Genomic DNA, 14,745 nt, shown 5'->3' with positions numbered 1-14,745 from the left:
TAGAGGGGGGGAGTGGAACTCGCTATCCAAATGTTTTACTTTAGATTTTAAAAGAAAAAGTGTAAAAATAATTTTTGGAGGATGATTTTTTTATTTATCTTTTTTTTTTTTTTGGGGGGGGGAGGGGTAATCTTTTTCTTGAGGCTTTTTCTATTGGGTGGGTGGTGGTATCTTCCCCTCAAAAATTATAAACCTTCCCGCACCTATGAGAAGCTACTCTGTAAAGGAGAACCATATCAGTTCAACGGTTAGCGAGATCCTTCCGTACAAACAGACAGACATCCTGTTACTTTATTATAAGGATTATAAGAAAGATTACGTTCATTAGTTGTAAAGCTGTTAGAAATTATGACAAATTACGGACAAACAATAATTAAGAGTGTTTAAGGATGACAACATCCAAAAGTAGCGAAGCACTAGAATTTAAAAATACAAACAACAAAGCAAATTCTAAAGATGCTTAGTGGTCTCACGAATTTTAACACAAAATTTCAGAAGTTTATCTTTAACAACGTACTTAAAGCATTACGGATAGACCGACTGAAAATATGATTTAAAGAGTATAATGTGCATTGAAATTCAACTGTTTTAACTAACTAATTGTATGGATTAAACTAAAATGTTTTAAGTAGCGAAGCTATTTTATGATTTACGTTGTCTTTCCGCTCGTAACGCCATGACAAAAATGATAGACAGCTGAAATATCTAGCGAAGATTCCTATGATACATGCACATCCAAATTATACATTTTTGTCTGTCTGTCTTAAGTCATGCTCTACTACTTATTTTTAAGGTTTCGTGATTTTTTTTTGAGTTTTTGCATATTTTCTCTCGTTTTTCATGAACATCTGCTCTCCAACTTTATTTGTCTGCATCATGATTTTCTGTGCTTTACTACATATGGATGTTATCATCCTTGTTTCTTTTATCTTTTGGTAAAATTTTAAGCGTATGCTGCGATGTTTCCAACTTAGTACTGATTCGATAATTGATATATTTCTACTTAGATCTTACACCAGTTTTTCATGTTCTCTAATAAAATGAATTACGCAGCGGGCTAAAAAAAACATTTTCCCCCTCCACTCCCTTTACCCCATCCCCTCCTACTAAACGAACGAACTGACCAATAAATGACAGGGGAAATGACAATATATATTGACGACAATTTTACACCTGTCATAATTTCCATATATGTATATTCTACATCCCTCGATTTAATATGTGTTGGCGACTAATTGTCATGATAGAAGTTACATTATTGCAATAAAAAGTCAAGATTTATAAAAAGTAAAGAATTCTATTTATTATCTTAATATTCACATAAAGAATTTATTTTATAAGAATAAATATAAATACATAAATCTGCTTTTTATATAAAAATATACATATAGGTTTAGATATACAATTTACATTGGCTGGGTATGCCCTCTCTAATCTTGATATTTCTGAATGGCCTGGTAAACTCTGTCAGCAACATCCAAGATCTCTCTCCTTCTTCTGGTGGTTGTAGTATCATCAGTATCATCTTCGGGGTCAGTAATTCTGAAAAAAAGATTATGTTAGTGGATATAGAATATACGTGGATATTAGGACAAGGAATATATTGAGGTAAAGGGGGTGGGCGAGGGGAATGCCTGTTTCACTTTATTAGAGAAGATGAATATCTGGTGTAAGATTCAAGTTATAATGTATCCATTTTTATATTTAAATCACAACGTAAAATAAGATGAATTATCCATTGTTCATATATGTCCCAAGATAGTGTTATTCTATTTTATTTTTGCTAAATTTAGGATTCCTGCCTCTAGTCTCTGTATAACGTACCAAGACAGAGAAAAAAAATAGTTTCAAAACAAAAGAAGGAAAAAGTGTAAAGCCTAAATATACATACCCAGCAAGCCTGTTGAAAAAGGCAGTGTTGAGGTCACCAACGGCCTTCAGGAACTTGCCCAGGACACCAGTGTTCAGATCAATTACACCACTCAGCAGGGTCAAACATATTCTACAAAATAAATACATGGTTAAAAATCATGTTTTTACCTAGAATAAACTACATAAATTAAAACATTTCTATATATTTCTTTTATAGTTAGATGACATATAATTTATTTAAAAATACGAATTTCTGATGGAGATTTGATGTTAATTTTATGTGACTTAATTACGCATTTCCTGTAGAACAAGTGATTTTTAGTGAAAGAAATTCAATAGAACTTTTATCTTTTCATAAATCTACGTACTTAAATCTATGAATACAACGTATGTATGTACACAATTTTTAATTTTTAAAAATTGAAACAACGTATAGTGTCCAATAAAAAATGACGTCATACAATACAAATAACCAATGATGGACCGGTATACATTGTAATTGACCAATGGTAAATTGTAAACTGGCCTATCATTGGTCATTTTTTATTGGACAAAATAGGCTGTTTCATAAAAATTCTAAGCAACTTAAAAGTTAGATTAACTACCTTTAACAGATTTATGAAGCATAAAACGTTTCCGTTAGTAAAAATAACAATTTTACCTGATAAGAGTATAGACAGCAAAAACGGAGAGACCAAAGAGAGCAGTGGGTTGGATAAGATCTCCCTTCCACGCCAGAATCTTGCCCAGAGTTGTCTGGCCGGCGTTCTCAAAGTCGAAGAAGTCCTTGACCTTGTTGTACAGGGTGCCGTCCTCGTCAAAGTTGAACCTGGGCGCCGCGTACTTGTAGTCCTGCAGCTCGACCTGGGCCATGGCTCCGGCGGTCAACAGGCATACAATTAAGCTTACTCTCAACATGGTTGGTTTGTAGTGTTTGGTGTAGTTAGGTTCAGGTATCTGATCAAACTAATAACTATGATAGTTGACCGGCCTAATTTATAATTTTTTCACATTGGGGGTAAAAAGATAGAAGGGGGGACAAAATATATGGTTAAATGGGGGGGGGGGGGGGGTAAATGGGCATGGGTAAAAGGAGGTGGAGCCAAAAAAGATATTTAAGGTTATAAATTTCATAAGGGAATAGATCTTTTGTTTTTGAGGGGGGAAGGAGGGAAATGTCAAAGTAGGGTGGTTGAGGAGGATAATTGGAGTAAAAGGGGAATGACAAGAGGTTAAGGATTAAGTTGACCGATAAAACTATGCGGTCAGGTGGGCGGGGATAGAAGAACATAAGGTGTCAAGAAAGGATTAATTTCAGGGATAATTTAAGAAGAAATATTTAGAATAATAAATTTTGATAATTTGTTTTCATAAGCTAGGAAATTTCTGTTGTTTTTTTTTTCTATTTTTTTTGATGAAGATATAGATTATCAGGATCATCGGGCTACTTATTACACTACAGTATGATCATACTGTAGTCCACAAAGTTTTGTGATTACGTTTTCTTATTCGTTGACTTAACAACTTTGGAGATATCTATTCAATTTCTATAGATTGCTCTGTTAAGTGTCCAAACGTTTCAACCAATAATTGTAATTTACAGAAGGGGTAATTTTGTGTATTATCATTGAGGATATCTAATGCCTTATCCCTTTAGATCCCTGTTTCTTATTATAGTTTGTTCCATTTTAATTATGTATTCATAAATATACAAATTTATATTGAAATATATTATTAAAAATATTTACGATTGTAAAGCTTTAATAAAAAATGGTCAAGGCTGACACAATATCGGCAAACTGACAGCCTAATTAAGGAGATTGTAACTACATATATGACATGAGAACGATACATTTTTCTAAACAGGGATACCCTATGTGCTGTTATTATATCAAAATAGCTTTTATATCCACAAAATATCTTAGCTATAAACACTTTTCTTAATGGTGAACGATTTAAAAAGCGAAGCAACTCTATATAATCGTTAAAAAAGTCCTTATGTCCATTTTAAACAAACTGATTTTTTTTGTATAATATAATTATCCTATTCATCTAATATTTGGAATTACGATTCCTAAAATAACAAGGTACAATATTAGAAGCGAAGCATTTCTAAATTAAGGCCTAAAAATGTAATTACATATGTCATAATACTCTTAACAATTAAAAAAATCTTTCTAACAAAATATTTAATTTATTTTTATCTAAAACAAAAAATTCCTTACATAAATACATTTAAATCTAATTTCAAAAATCAAAAATACAACTCAAATTTCTTCCCTATCTGTTGGTTCTTTGAGGGGGTAAGGTCTCTTGCCACGGTAGGTCCACAGCTGTTGGTCATCGTAGCCCAGTCCCATAATTGATTCTGTACCAAACGTTGCTGTCGACTTTTCCGATGATTTGCTACCTAATGGTGACTTTTCCAATGATACATCCGCGCTGATTGTAGATTTTGATGAAGCAGTGCTTGGCGATCTTCCTGCTCTTAGTCTGAAAACATATGCTAGACCAAGAATGTACATTAGCTCGCCAACCATTGGCTGCTTTTTGTTTGACATCAGCTGCCTCAGGAAGCACCATATCACAACATTTCCTAACATAAACAATAGGCAGGCAATTGCAAATCCAAGCAGGAACCACCTTGTCAAGTCCAGGCCATTTCCACCTTGCACGTTGATTAGGTTGTAAACATTTGGGTTCAATTTGTAGCAAAGACCAAAGGAAACAATCATAGCAACTGCGCATCCAAAGAATGCAAAAAATGCCAGTGTCGCCATGCAGTAAAGCAATCTAAACCAGTTCATGTTGTTGTTTTCCTTCAATGTGATACACAACTAAAACTTTACAGATTTTTTGTTTTTAGATTCGTGGATTTTTTTTCTTTAAAATTCGATGATTTTTCAAAATTGTGTTAATGCAAATCTCCTTTTTTTGGTTTTATGTAAAATTTTGTATACACCTAGAACATTAATGTCCGTTTGCCCTACTTTCTGAATTTAGAGCTCTATTTTATGGATGTTGTCATCCTTGTAATGACTGTTATTGCCTTTCTTTATTAATGTTTTTTTTTATACTTATAAGTCCGTTTGTATCAATGTATATATTCACCCCTGTTTAAATAGCTAGTATATGACCTGCCTACATACATGATTAGAAGATTAAAATTTTGATGCATATATACGAGCATCTTGAAATTTATTATCTTGACTGCCCACTATTGTTTCGGCAGATTATAACTGGTTCCTAGGTTCCTTTGATGAATTAGATGCAGGGTATGATTTCAGCCAAAACTCAGACTACTCTGTAGTGATACCAAATATTTGTTAAGGTTCACGGAAACCGCTTAAATTGACATAAATGGGCGGAGTAAGGATTAATCAAGATGGATTTTTTTTGGGGTTAATATGATTTTTTAATAGGGGTCAGCAACTGAGCGGCTGATTTGTAAGGCATATGAAAGCCGCGCTGCTAATGATGGCTGTGGCTGCCGAGCCCTGGTTACATATTAATTAGAAAATCTAAATAACAAATTTTTTTCTAAAAATTAAATTTTAAAAAAAATCTGGAAAACTGGGATATGCATAGTCAAGCATAGAAACAAATGTATTTATTATTTTAAGTTTTCAACAACAACAAAATAAAGAAATAGACATACTTAGGTTAATCTTTTAATATCCTGTATAGAAAAGCTTTGCTGATATAAATCTAAATAAAAATATATCATATTAACCCTTAACGGTCGGGGGGGGGGGGGGCGTTGAACGCCCCCCCCTCCGGTTTTTTCTATCTCATTTTCTGTGTGTGAAAGATAAAGAGCCCAAACTGCTTGACTTTTTAAGTTTGGGTATGACACATAACTGAGAGTTGGAATTTTTTGAATATCTCCATCCTGGCGGGCACAGGATGCCAGCAAACCTGGCAGGGTCATCCAGGTAAAGATCAAAACTTAAACTTGACTTAAACAAAGCATTTTATCTTACCAAAATACTAAAAAATCCTCTAATAGTACATCCTCATATTAAATACAGGTGTTCAAGTCAATTTTAGGTTCCAGGTATGATCCTGCAGGTCCTGATCCTCCAGGTCTCCAGAAATCTTTAAAAGGCTCCTGTGGCCGCAATTTTTGACTTAGAGACTTCTAATTTTAAACTTAAGCTTCTCTTACATGTCTACATAATGTATTAAAATTTCATAAAGATCCGCCGCCGTTTTCCCGCCGACCGCCGACTGCGGCGGCTGGCAGCTGCCAAGTACAGCTGCGGCCGCTGAAATTTATGTTTTGATATTTCAAACATAAAATTTACATAAAAATAAACATTTTCTGCAAAAAAAATTTTCTTCTAGCTTCAAAAATAAAAAAATTACAGCCGTTTGAAATTTTTAAGTAAAAAAGGACCTAAAAACAAAGGTTGTTAAATAAAAGGGTGAAGGAAGCGAAAATTGACCTTGACTTACTTAAGGTCGAAAATTCATCATAACACAGGGGACTTGCACAAAAAATTTTAGCCCTCTAGCTCTAATAGGAACTGAGATAATAGGGGGGGGCGTTGAACGCCCCCCCCCCCCCCCCCCCGACTGATTAAGGTGCGGCAAGGGGCCCGACTGTAAAGGGTTAAGTGAGATAAAATATGACACATGCTATTTTCATATAAATACGTAAATACTTTTGTATTAATTGTTAAAACTTCCTGTTAAAACAATATAATCTGTTATATCTTTTCATAGATATACATAAAGCAAATCTGTTATTTGAAAAATGGACTACCTCCCCCCCAACCTTACTGTTTTTGCCATTTAGGGTGCCTTAATTAATTGTTCTTATCTGACCTGGCTTAATGTAAATTTATGAAAAAATATATTCCACCAAAACTTTTAATCAAGAGAATTTAGAAAATTTTAGCGATTATAAAAGGATTTTCTTATAACGTCAATAAATAACAGGGATAACAAAATTCATAAGCTAAAGATTAAATTAGAGTCTGAATCCTTTTTAGAATTGAATAAACGTATGACAAATTTCCATAACTTATTTTTATGAAGATTAACTATTTGAAAATCATTTTGAAGAAAAAAAATAGGCATTTAAATTTAAATTATAGTTTAAAGTATGTTTAGTTCAATCTTAAATTCACTTGGTTATTACCAAATGTTTATAGACACACACACACAATTAAGTTTAGAGAAGGAATGCTACAATATAATTGAGATCTCCGGATATGATGTACATACATACATAATATACATACAATAACATGTATCAAATAGCAAATAATGGAATGAAAAGATAGCGTGCTAAAATTAAGCCTATCTTTGCACGAAACTGATGAAAATGAACACTTGTTCTGATGTAGTTTCATGTATATATACTCAGTATTAGGTTAGGTTAAGTTCAGAGGAGAAGTTTACCTCTCAGGTCTATGGTAAGACCTCCGGTTAAAGGTAGGACTTACTTTTTATAAAGATTAGTTTTATCATTATAGTAAAGTAAAAGGATCTCTGTCTGTGTGTTTGTCTGTATGTAGCGAACTTAGTTCAATAAATTAAAAAAAAATATGGTTCTCCTTTACAACATTTTTAAAAACAAGAGTAGAGGTGGTTGTTTTATCTCCTAAAACCTAATCCTACGGGGTTAACTTGTAACTAGTATAACATTTTACTTTCAGTAAAAAAAGATAATCGGGGTTCTATCTTTATTCTTTCTTATGATATACATATATGTAGTTGTAGTGAAAATAGCCTAAAATCACCACAAGACATTTATAAAGCTTCTCTGAAAAGTACAACCCATTCAAACCAGCAATTTTTTGACATCATTCGCTTCAGACAAAAAAATACTTTTTAATTTTTTTTTTTTTTAGATGAAACTCTTATTACTCGGGGTTCTATCTTTATTCTTGGTGGTTTCTCTACATACAACTGATGCTAAGGAAAATAAACTTATCAAATTAAAAATAAAATTTATCAAAATTTTAACAAGAACAAGTAGAACACTATGCATAAGTTACACAATAAGTTACAAATTACTGCAATTTGTAGCTATAGTCGACCCTAGACTTGGAAGGACTGATCGAGAAAATAGACCCTAGACTATATATTAGTTTTAAAAAGAAAAAGTAAAAAAGCATTTTTTCCAGGGGCGCTTTCATTTGGGAGAGTGGAGTTACCCTCCCCCAAAATAGTTATATACATTCCCTGGGCCTGTAAGAATCTTCACTTTAAATGAAAATAATTTGTAGGTCCAGTAGTTAAAGAAATTTGGAGGTAAAGACAGATACATATACAGACGATCATCTTGTTACATTTATACAACGCTGATAAGTTTATGGTGAGTGTAGAAGAAGCCTGCCCTGAATAAATACACTGCTTCTGCAAGTGGTTGTCCTTGTTGGTGGGACCTCACTATGTGAGTATTTTTTACATACACGCAACGAATGTTCTATAAAGTTGTGTTTCACGTACTCCGTCTGTCTGTTTGTTATAAGAAACATTTGCGCTTTTCTACTGGCGAGCACTTAAAATCAATTCCTTTTTTATCAAATAAAAAATTAGTGTCGGGGTTGAGTATGTTTGTCTATGCCTATCTCCTGCAGGGCCTATACCTGTGGGGTTATACAGCACCTGATATAACCTAACCTAAAGTATTAAATAATAATCACTAACCCCCATTAATTTATTTAAATTTATTTTTAAAAATGTCAACAAGGCCCTTTGAGATAAAACACCGAAATATTCATTATGAAAGGGGTTGCGTGAATTTCAATATTGAAAATATAATTATGAAAACTTTCCTTGATTATTAAGTTTCTCAGTTTCGCGTTAGTATTATCTTACCCTACAGACAGACAAGCATCCTGTTACTTTAGTACAGGGTTCAGCAGACGCGCTTCATCCGCCTGTAAGCCTAAGAGAAATCAACCTTTTACAATCTTAAAAACCAAATGGAATTCTAAACCTGACCCAATTATGACAATCCCTCTCTTAAAACATTTTGCCAAAGCACAAAAGGGTTTAAATTTGAGTCTTAGACGCGGCTGAGGCAAGGCTGCCGAGCCCTGCTTTTATATAAGAATATCTAACAATAATATGATTTAGTGGTAAGAAATGCGCCTGTTGTAACGATAACGGAGTTCAATGTGGATTCCCAAAACACAAATCATGCCAAAGCAAGAAAAACAAAAAGGTAATATTTAATTTTTAAATTAAAAACATCATTATCAAGAAGCTTTTCATAGTTTCTATAAAAGTGACGTCTTACAAAAGGCCACTACATAGAATAAATGAACACTGGCAGACCAGTAAACATTTTAATTGACCAATGTTAGACCAGTATGACGTCATTTTCAAAACAAGAGTAACAAAAAGGTTATATTCCTACATACTTACAATTTTAATTAAAGATATGTTTCTCTCATAACATTGTACCTTGTTCTAATAAGAATCAGTATCTAAAAATTAGATAGAATAGTTATATTACATAAAAATGTTGTCTAAAAGGGTTAAAAAGCAGTATGTTTTAAACAGACATATGGACTTTATAATAACAATCATGCACAGTTTGAAATCGATAAAACAATTCTTACATATATAAATCAACATGTCAGACGGAAGGACCGACCCTAATTATTTAAAAACATTGCTTTTAAAAATATTTGCCAGATTTTTAAGGCTGTGGTTACGAATAAGTATAACTTGACAATACTTCAGCTTGAATTTACTTTTTTTCAGGGATGCCCTGGAATTCCAATGGCCAAGTATACCCTGTCCACAAGGGGATATGGATGCTACTGGGATTCTGAGAGGTAAGTTTAAGGATGCCCAGGAATTCCAATGGCCAAGTATACCCTGTCCACAAGGGGATATGGATGCTACTGGGATTCTGAGAGGTAAGTTTAGGGATGCCCAGGAATTCCAATGGCCAAGTATACCCTGTCCACAAGGGGATATGGATGCTACTGGGATTCTGAGAGGTAAGTTTAGGGATGCCCAGGAATTCCAATGGCCAAGTATACCCTGTCCACAAGGGGATATGGATGCTACTGGGATTCTGAGAGGTAAGTTTAAGGATGCCCAGGAATTCCAATGGCCAAGTATACCCTGTCCACAAGGGGATATGGATGCTACTGGGATTCTGAGAGGTAAGTTTAGGGATGCCCAGGAATTCCAATGGCCAAGTATACCCTGTCCACAAGGGGATATGGATGCTACTGGGATTCTGAGAGGTAAGTTTAGGGATGTCCAGGAATTCCAATGGCCAAGTATACCCTGTCCACAAGGGGATATGGATGCTACTGGGATTCTGAGAGGTAAGTTCAGGGATGCCCAGGAATTCCAATGGCCAAGTATACCCTGTCCACAAGGGGATATGGATGCTACTGGGATTCTGAGAGGTAAGTTTAGGGATGTCCAGGAATTCCAATGGCCAAGTATACCCTGTCCACAAGGGGATATGGATGCTACTGGGATTCTCAGAGGTAAGTTCAGGGATGCCCAGGAATTCCAATGGCCAAGTATACCCTGTCCACAAGGGGATATGGATGCTACTGGGATTCTCAGAGGTTAGCTTAGAAATCCCTTTCTATAGACATAGACAATTTTAGAGAAATCAGGGACAAGGGACCAGGATTACAGGTGAAAATTTCCCCACAACACAATACTTTTCCTTTTCTCCCCTTCTTATCAAATTTCCTTTAGTTACAGCACAAAACAAGTTTCGCGCCAACATTACTCCACTAAAATATAAAATTTTTTAGTAATTCAAATGGAATTATTTTGCTGAATCATAGCCCCTCCTCTTGACAGAAATATTTGTTGGAAGTTAAATACTAATCTATAATCCCTCCAATCTATATACTAAAATTAAATCAAAAAACGTTAGGATTGGAAATTTTTTTTTGAATACTTAAGATTGCTTAGATTTAGGAATAAGAAATTTTTAACTCTTTGAATGTTTTACATATGTATTTATATTTTATATAATATTTTTCAAAAATGTGTAAAATACTTCAAAGAGGTATATACAAAAAAATGATAAACTTGTACATTTTTTTAGGAGAAATGACTGTGCCTGGTGCGCCTTTGGTGGGCACCAGTGTGGTCCTGGACTCAAGACAGGCCCTGAGAGCTCCAGAGGAAACCATTGCTTCCATGGTGAGAAATATAGATTGTTGTTTAATAAGTGCACAAATCCAATAGTCCCACTTTTTTTTTATATAATATATAGGTCCTGTGATAGTTTTAGGCTGTTCTATTACCAGATTTAAATCTTGGGATGGTTTAAAGCTATTTTTATATCCCCTTTTATATATTGCTTGATCGCTAACTAGAGAAAAAAGAAAATCACATATATCTTATTTCAGGTAAGAACACCAAATACTGCGACTCTGTAATTGGGGATTGTCGTCACATCTCCAACGCCTGCGACCCCAACGCGGAGTGCAAGATGGACAGAAAGTTCGCCAACACCTGGTTGTACAAGTGCGAGTGTAGGGAGGGGTACACAGGCAATGGTGTCCAGTGTTTTGATAGCCAGGGAAACCTTAGTCCTAACCCAACAGAGGTAAAATAAACCTTCTTAGTAATGTGATGTGCTTTGGTTTGTCCTTATGTAAAAGTAACAGAGAAGCCTCTTATTGGTCCATATAATATTTTATGAGAAAATACCAATGAACTCTCAAGATAAATCATTTTTTAACTTTTTCTACTTAAGTCTAAATTTGAGAAGGAGATAAAATAAACCCCCTCATTTTTTAAGTGCCTCTTAGATAAATTAAATATTTTTTCTATCATAACTCAAACTTCTACATATTTGGTTCAGTATCAGCTGTAAACAATCTAAGGAATGACAAAATTTGAATATCGCTGTAATAGAGTAACAGGATATCTATCTGTGTGTACCAAAGCATATCACTAACCGCTGAACCGATATAGTTCTCCTTTACAATTTAGCTTCTCAAATTATTTTTTGGTTTTGGGGGGGGGGGGGATTTTTTTCTTGTTCTTTTTAAAACTGAAATAAAAATGGAGGGGGGGGGGGGACTTTAAGTACCCCTATGCCCCAAAACAGTACAGTTACCTTTTCATTTTTCAGCAAGTTGAATTGAACATCAACCTTGACTCTGATTTCTATGTATACCCTCATGTTGATGGCGAATACAATGATTCTACCTCTGTAGCAGATCTTAAGGAGTAAGTATCCAGGGAACTAAAGGGATAAGCTAATGGCCGATAAATTGATGTACATCCCCAATGACGATACACAAAATTACCCCTTCTTTAGATTAAAATTAGTGGTTGAAACGTATGAACACTTAACTTAGTGAATCAATCAAACATAATTCATTAGTCCCCAAAGTTGTTAAGCCAATAAACTTTGGAGTGAAATGAACAGCCCATTGCCCCCTCTCTCTCTGGTAAGTTTCATAACAATAAAAGCTTTTCTACGATTTGAGTTGGTATGTGCACAGGGAAGGAGGGAACATTGGGCTGTTTATTACACCAGTCCCCAAAGTTATATGATAACGTTTTCTTAATTGTTGGCCTTGAAACTTTGGGGACTTTTATTGAATTTTAGTTAGTTGGCTAATTAAAATAAGTGTCAAAATGTTTCAACCTCTAATTGTAATCTACAGAAGGGTAGTTTTGTGTATCAGCAAAGCTTAGCTTAGATATTCTCATCATCAATCTTAAATGTCCTATTATTTCAAACTTTTCATGAGCATACCTGTAACAATAAGGTATAATATGGAAAGGGGACCAACTTAAGGATAATATCCATTATAACTATGGCTCCAATGATTTCCACTGCATTAAAACCGGTTATGAGCAATAAAGAAAACTGTATCGATAATATTATAATACAGAATTTACAAAGAATTTTTCTTAACTTAGTGGCATGAAAAAAGTTGCAAACAAATGCAACAGGAACGGAGACTGCACTGCTAGTTATACCCCATAGTTACCCAGGTTAGACTCTTAACTTACATTTTATTAGTAGCGAAGCGAAGCTACTCTATAATTTAGTATGTCTGTCCGTAACGCCATGGGGGAATTTTGTGGTTTTCTCGGCTGCTATTTAAGATAGAAGGCTGAAACTTCATGTCAACATTACCATCACTATGGAGCATAATTAATTTTAAAATATCTTTTGCAGTCTGACTGCTTTTTAGCAGGTTTTGGGCATTTTTTATATTTTTGGTGTTTTTTACACAATTTTTGTAGATAATGGTATAGAAATTAAATTTCCCGTCGTGCAAAAGTTTTTTTTTCATATCTTTGCTGAGATTTTAAAAATTTTGTGGATGATAACATGAAAATAAATTATGTATAAATGAATATTTGTGTTTAGATGTGTACTAGAATCAAAGACTGTGATATATGAAATCCTGACTATAAGAAGAAGTTTATAGTAAAATACTCAGCATCATTGATAGTTTATTGAGACCATTATTAGTATTATTATTATGCTATGTTATTGTACACAATCCAAATTTTAGGAAAATAAACTTTAACAATTTCAATTTTGTTTGTTGTTAATTCTAGTTCTCAATCCCATATTGTTGTGTTCACAACTGCATCATGCTAGAGATATTAAAAAAAGCAGTTTTAGAACATTCTCTATTTTGACATGTTTGTTAATAGTTATTTCTTTCATCGTATTATAAACGGCTTTCCGCGGATACAGAATGTACAATTATAAGATTAATCCCAGTTTTTTAGCCCCCAGGTGCCGAAGGCCCGGGCTAAAAAAACTGGTTTTAATCTTATGATTGTACATTTTTATATTCGTAGAAAGCCGTTTATAATACGACGCTAGACATAGTTTTTTTCGTATTGATGAGAACCGGTTCCTATCCACCGGATTCGAATGAATACGAGAAAATAACATTATTAAAATCCAAAATGAACGGAAACAATCAGTGGTGTGCCCTGGTTTTGTGGGCTATACTCAAAAAACGCCTATCTCAGAAAACGCCTATCTTTGTGCCCTGGAGTTAAAAAATATGAAGGCATCCCTTCTCAATTTCAAGATATTCCTTCCATGCGCTTATGAAACCAATATAAAATAAGGATGACAACATTCACAAGTAGAGAAAAACAAAAATTATGGATGGACATCAAGGAAAACGTGAAAATCTAGGAATCGATCTAGCACCTCAACCAATAAGCATGTCTTTATGAAACATGCTAAAAATAGGTAGAATTTAAACTTAGAAAAACTTTAGAAGGTCACAAAATCTAGGAATCGACTTAGCAACTAAATTAATGCGCAAATCTTGATGAAACTTAGCTGATAAATGTAAAATGTGAACATATTTAATCCCGTAAGCTGTCTATCTTGAATGGGAGCCTAGAAAAATCACGCTTTCTCATAGCGTTAGAGACGGACGGACTGACAAAGTGAATTATAAAGTAGTTTCGCTACTATTAAGAAGGATTGTATCTAATGAGGAAATCTTTGTATATCATAAGCCGAACCTTACAGCATATAATGAGATAGTGTGTGCTTTCACTTCCGCCACATGTATCATATTATCAGATTTTAGAATCATTAAACTAAACTGTAATTCATTTTCTATTGCATTTTTATTGACTTTATAAAACTTTGAGCAGAAATAAAATTACACCTGTAAATTTTGTATTAAATCTATATTTCAAAATAAATATAAACATCTTATATTATAAATCTGTACTATATAAATAAATATTTGATATATATATCTACAATTAATTAGAGTAATTTAAGCATTGGCCTCAATTGGTTCAGTAGGAGAGCCCGCTGGTGCTTGATTTTCCAGAATATTCTTGACTTCGGCATCAAAGTCAATATTATCAACTTGATTGAAGAGACACCATTGCTTGTGAATTTCATCC

At 33.9% G+C, this 14,745-nt stretch overlaps 2 protein-coding genes across 5 annotated transcripts; one reads left to right on the top strand and one right to left on the bottom strand.

The window, feature by feature from the left end:
* Window positions 1-1,277: 1,277 nt before the first annotated feature.
* LOC145322113 (uncharacterized) lies at window positions 1,278-2,850 on the bottom strand. The gene is made up of 3 exons (XM_080163896.1): window positions 2,534-2,850; window positions 1,892-2,002; window positions 1,278-1,542 (listed from the first exon to the last, which is right to left on the bottom strand). Exons 1-3 carry the CDS (start codon window positions 2,788-2,790, stop codon window positions 1,431-1,433), a joined length of 480 nt encoding a protein of 159 aa, XP_080020022.1. The 5' UTR covers window positions 2,791-2,850; the 3' UTR covers window positions 1,278-1,430.
* A 4,388-nt stretch (window positions 2,851-7,238) lies between these two features.
* Window positions 7,239-13,391, top strand: LOC145322095 (uncharacterized). 4 transcript variants are annotated; one of them, XM_080163869.1, is made up of 10 exons: window positions 7,239-7,314; window positions 7,734-7,802; window positions 8,211-8,278; window positions 8,968-9,055; window positions 10,273-10,346; window positions 10,925-11,022; window positions 11,232-11,431; window positions 11,963-12,060; window positions 12,763-12,837; window positions 13,220-13,391. In XM_080163869.1, the coding sequence occupies exons 2-9, from the start codon at window positions 7,734-7,736 to the stop codon at window positions 12,827-12,829; spliced, it is 762 nt and encodes a 253-aa protein (XP_080019995.1). In that variant the 5' UTR covers window positions 7,239-7,314; the 3' UTR covers window positions 12,830-12,837; window positions 13,220-13,391. The 4 variants fall into 4 exon arrangements, with proteins under 4 accessions (XP_080019995.1, XP_080019993.1, XP_080019994.1 ...); XM_080163867.1 differs by lacking the exon at window positions 10,273-10,346 and adding an exon at window positions 10,357-10,430 and having other exon boundaries at window positions 7,240-7,314; XM_080163868.1 differs by lacking the exon at window positions 10,273-10,346 and adding an exon at window positions 10,105-10,178 and having other exon boundaries at window positions 7,240-7,314.
* Window positions 13,392-14,745: the final 1,354 nt, after the last annotated feature.

The sequence above is a fragment of the Acartia tonsa genome, chromosome 6 (genome assembly GCF_053477335.1).
Source record: "Acartia tonsa isolate MP-2025a chromosome 6, ASM5347733v1, whole genome shotgun sequence".
In the NCBI taxonomy this organism is placed as follows: Eukaryota; Metazoa; Arthropoda; class Copepoda; order Calanoida; family Acartiidae; genus Acartia; species Acartia tonsa.
Note: the sequence above shows the minus strand (reverse complement) of the source record. Positions and strands in the feature narration are given on the sequence as shown.

Coding starts and splice junctions, on each gene's coding strand:
- LOC145322113 (XM_080163896.1), bottom strand. CDS start 2,790: ATGTTGAGAGTAAGCTTAATTGTATGCCTGTTGACCGCCGGAGCCATG. Junction 2,003..2,533: donor GCTGTCTATACTCTTATCAG/GTAAAATTGTTA, acceptor TTTATTTTGTAG/AATATGTTTGACCCTGCTGA. Junction 1,543..1,891: donor TTTTTCAACAGGCTTGCTGG/GTATGTATATTT, acceptor TCTTTTTTTCAG/AATTACTGACCCCGAAGATG.
- LOC145322095 (XM_080163869.1), top strand. CDS start 7,734: ATGAAACTCTTATTACTCGGGGTTCTATCTTTATTCTTGGTGGTTTCT. Junction 11,023..11,231: donor AGGAAACCATTGCTTCCATG/GTGAGAAATATA, acceptor ATCTTATTTCAG/GTAAGAACACCAAATACTGC. Junction 11,432..11,962: donor TTAGTCCTAACCCAACAGAG/GTAAAATAAACC, acceptor TTCATTTTTCAG/CAAGTTGAATTGAACATCAA.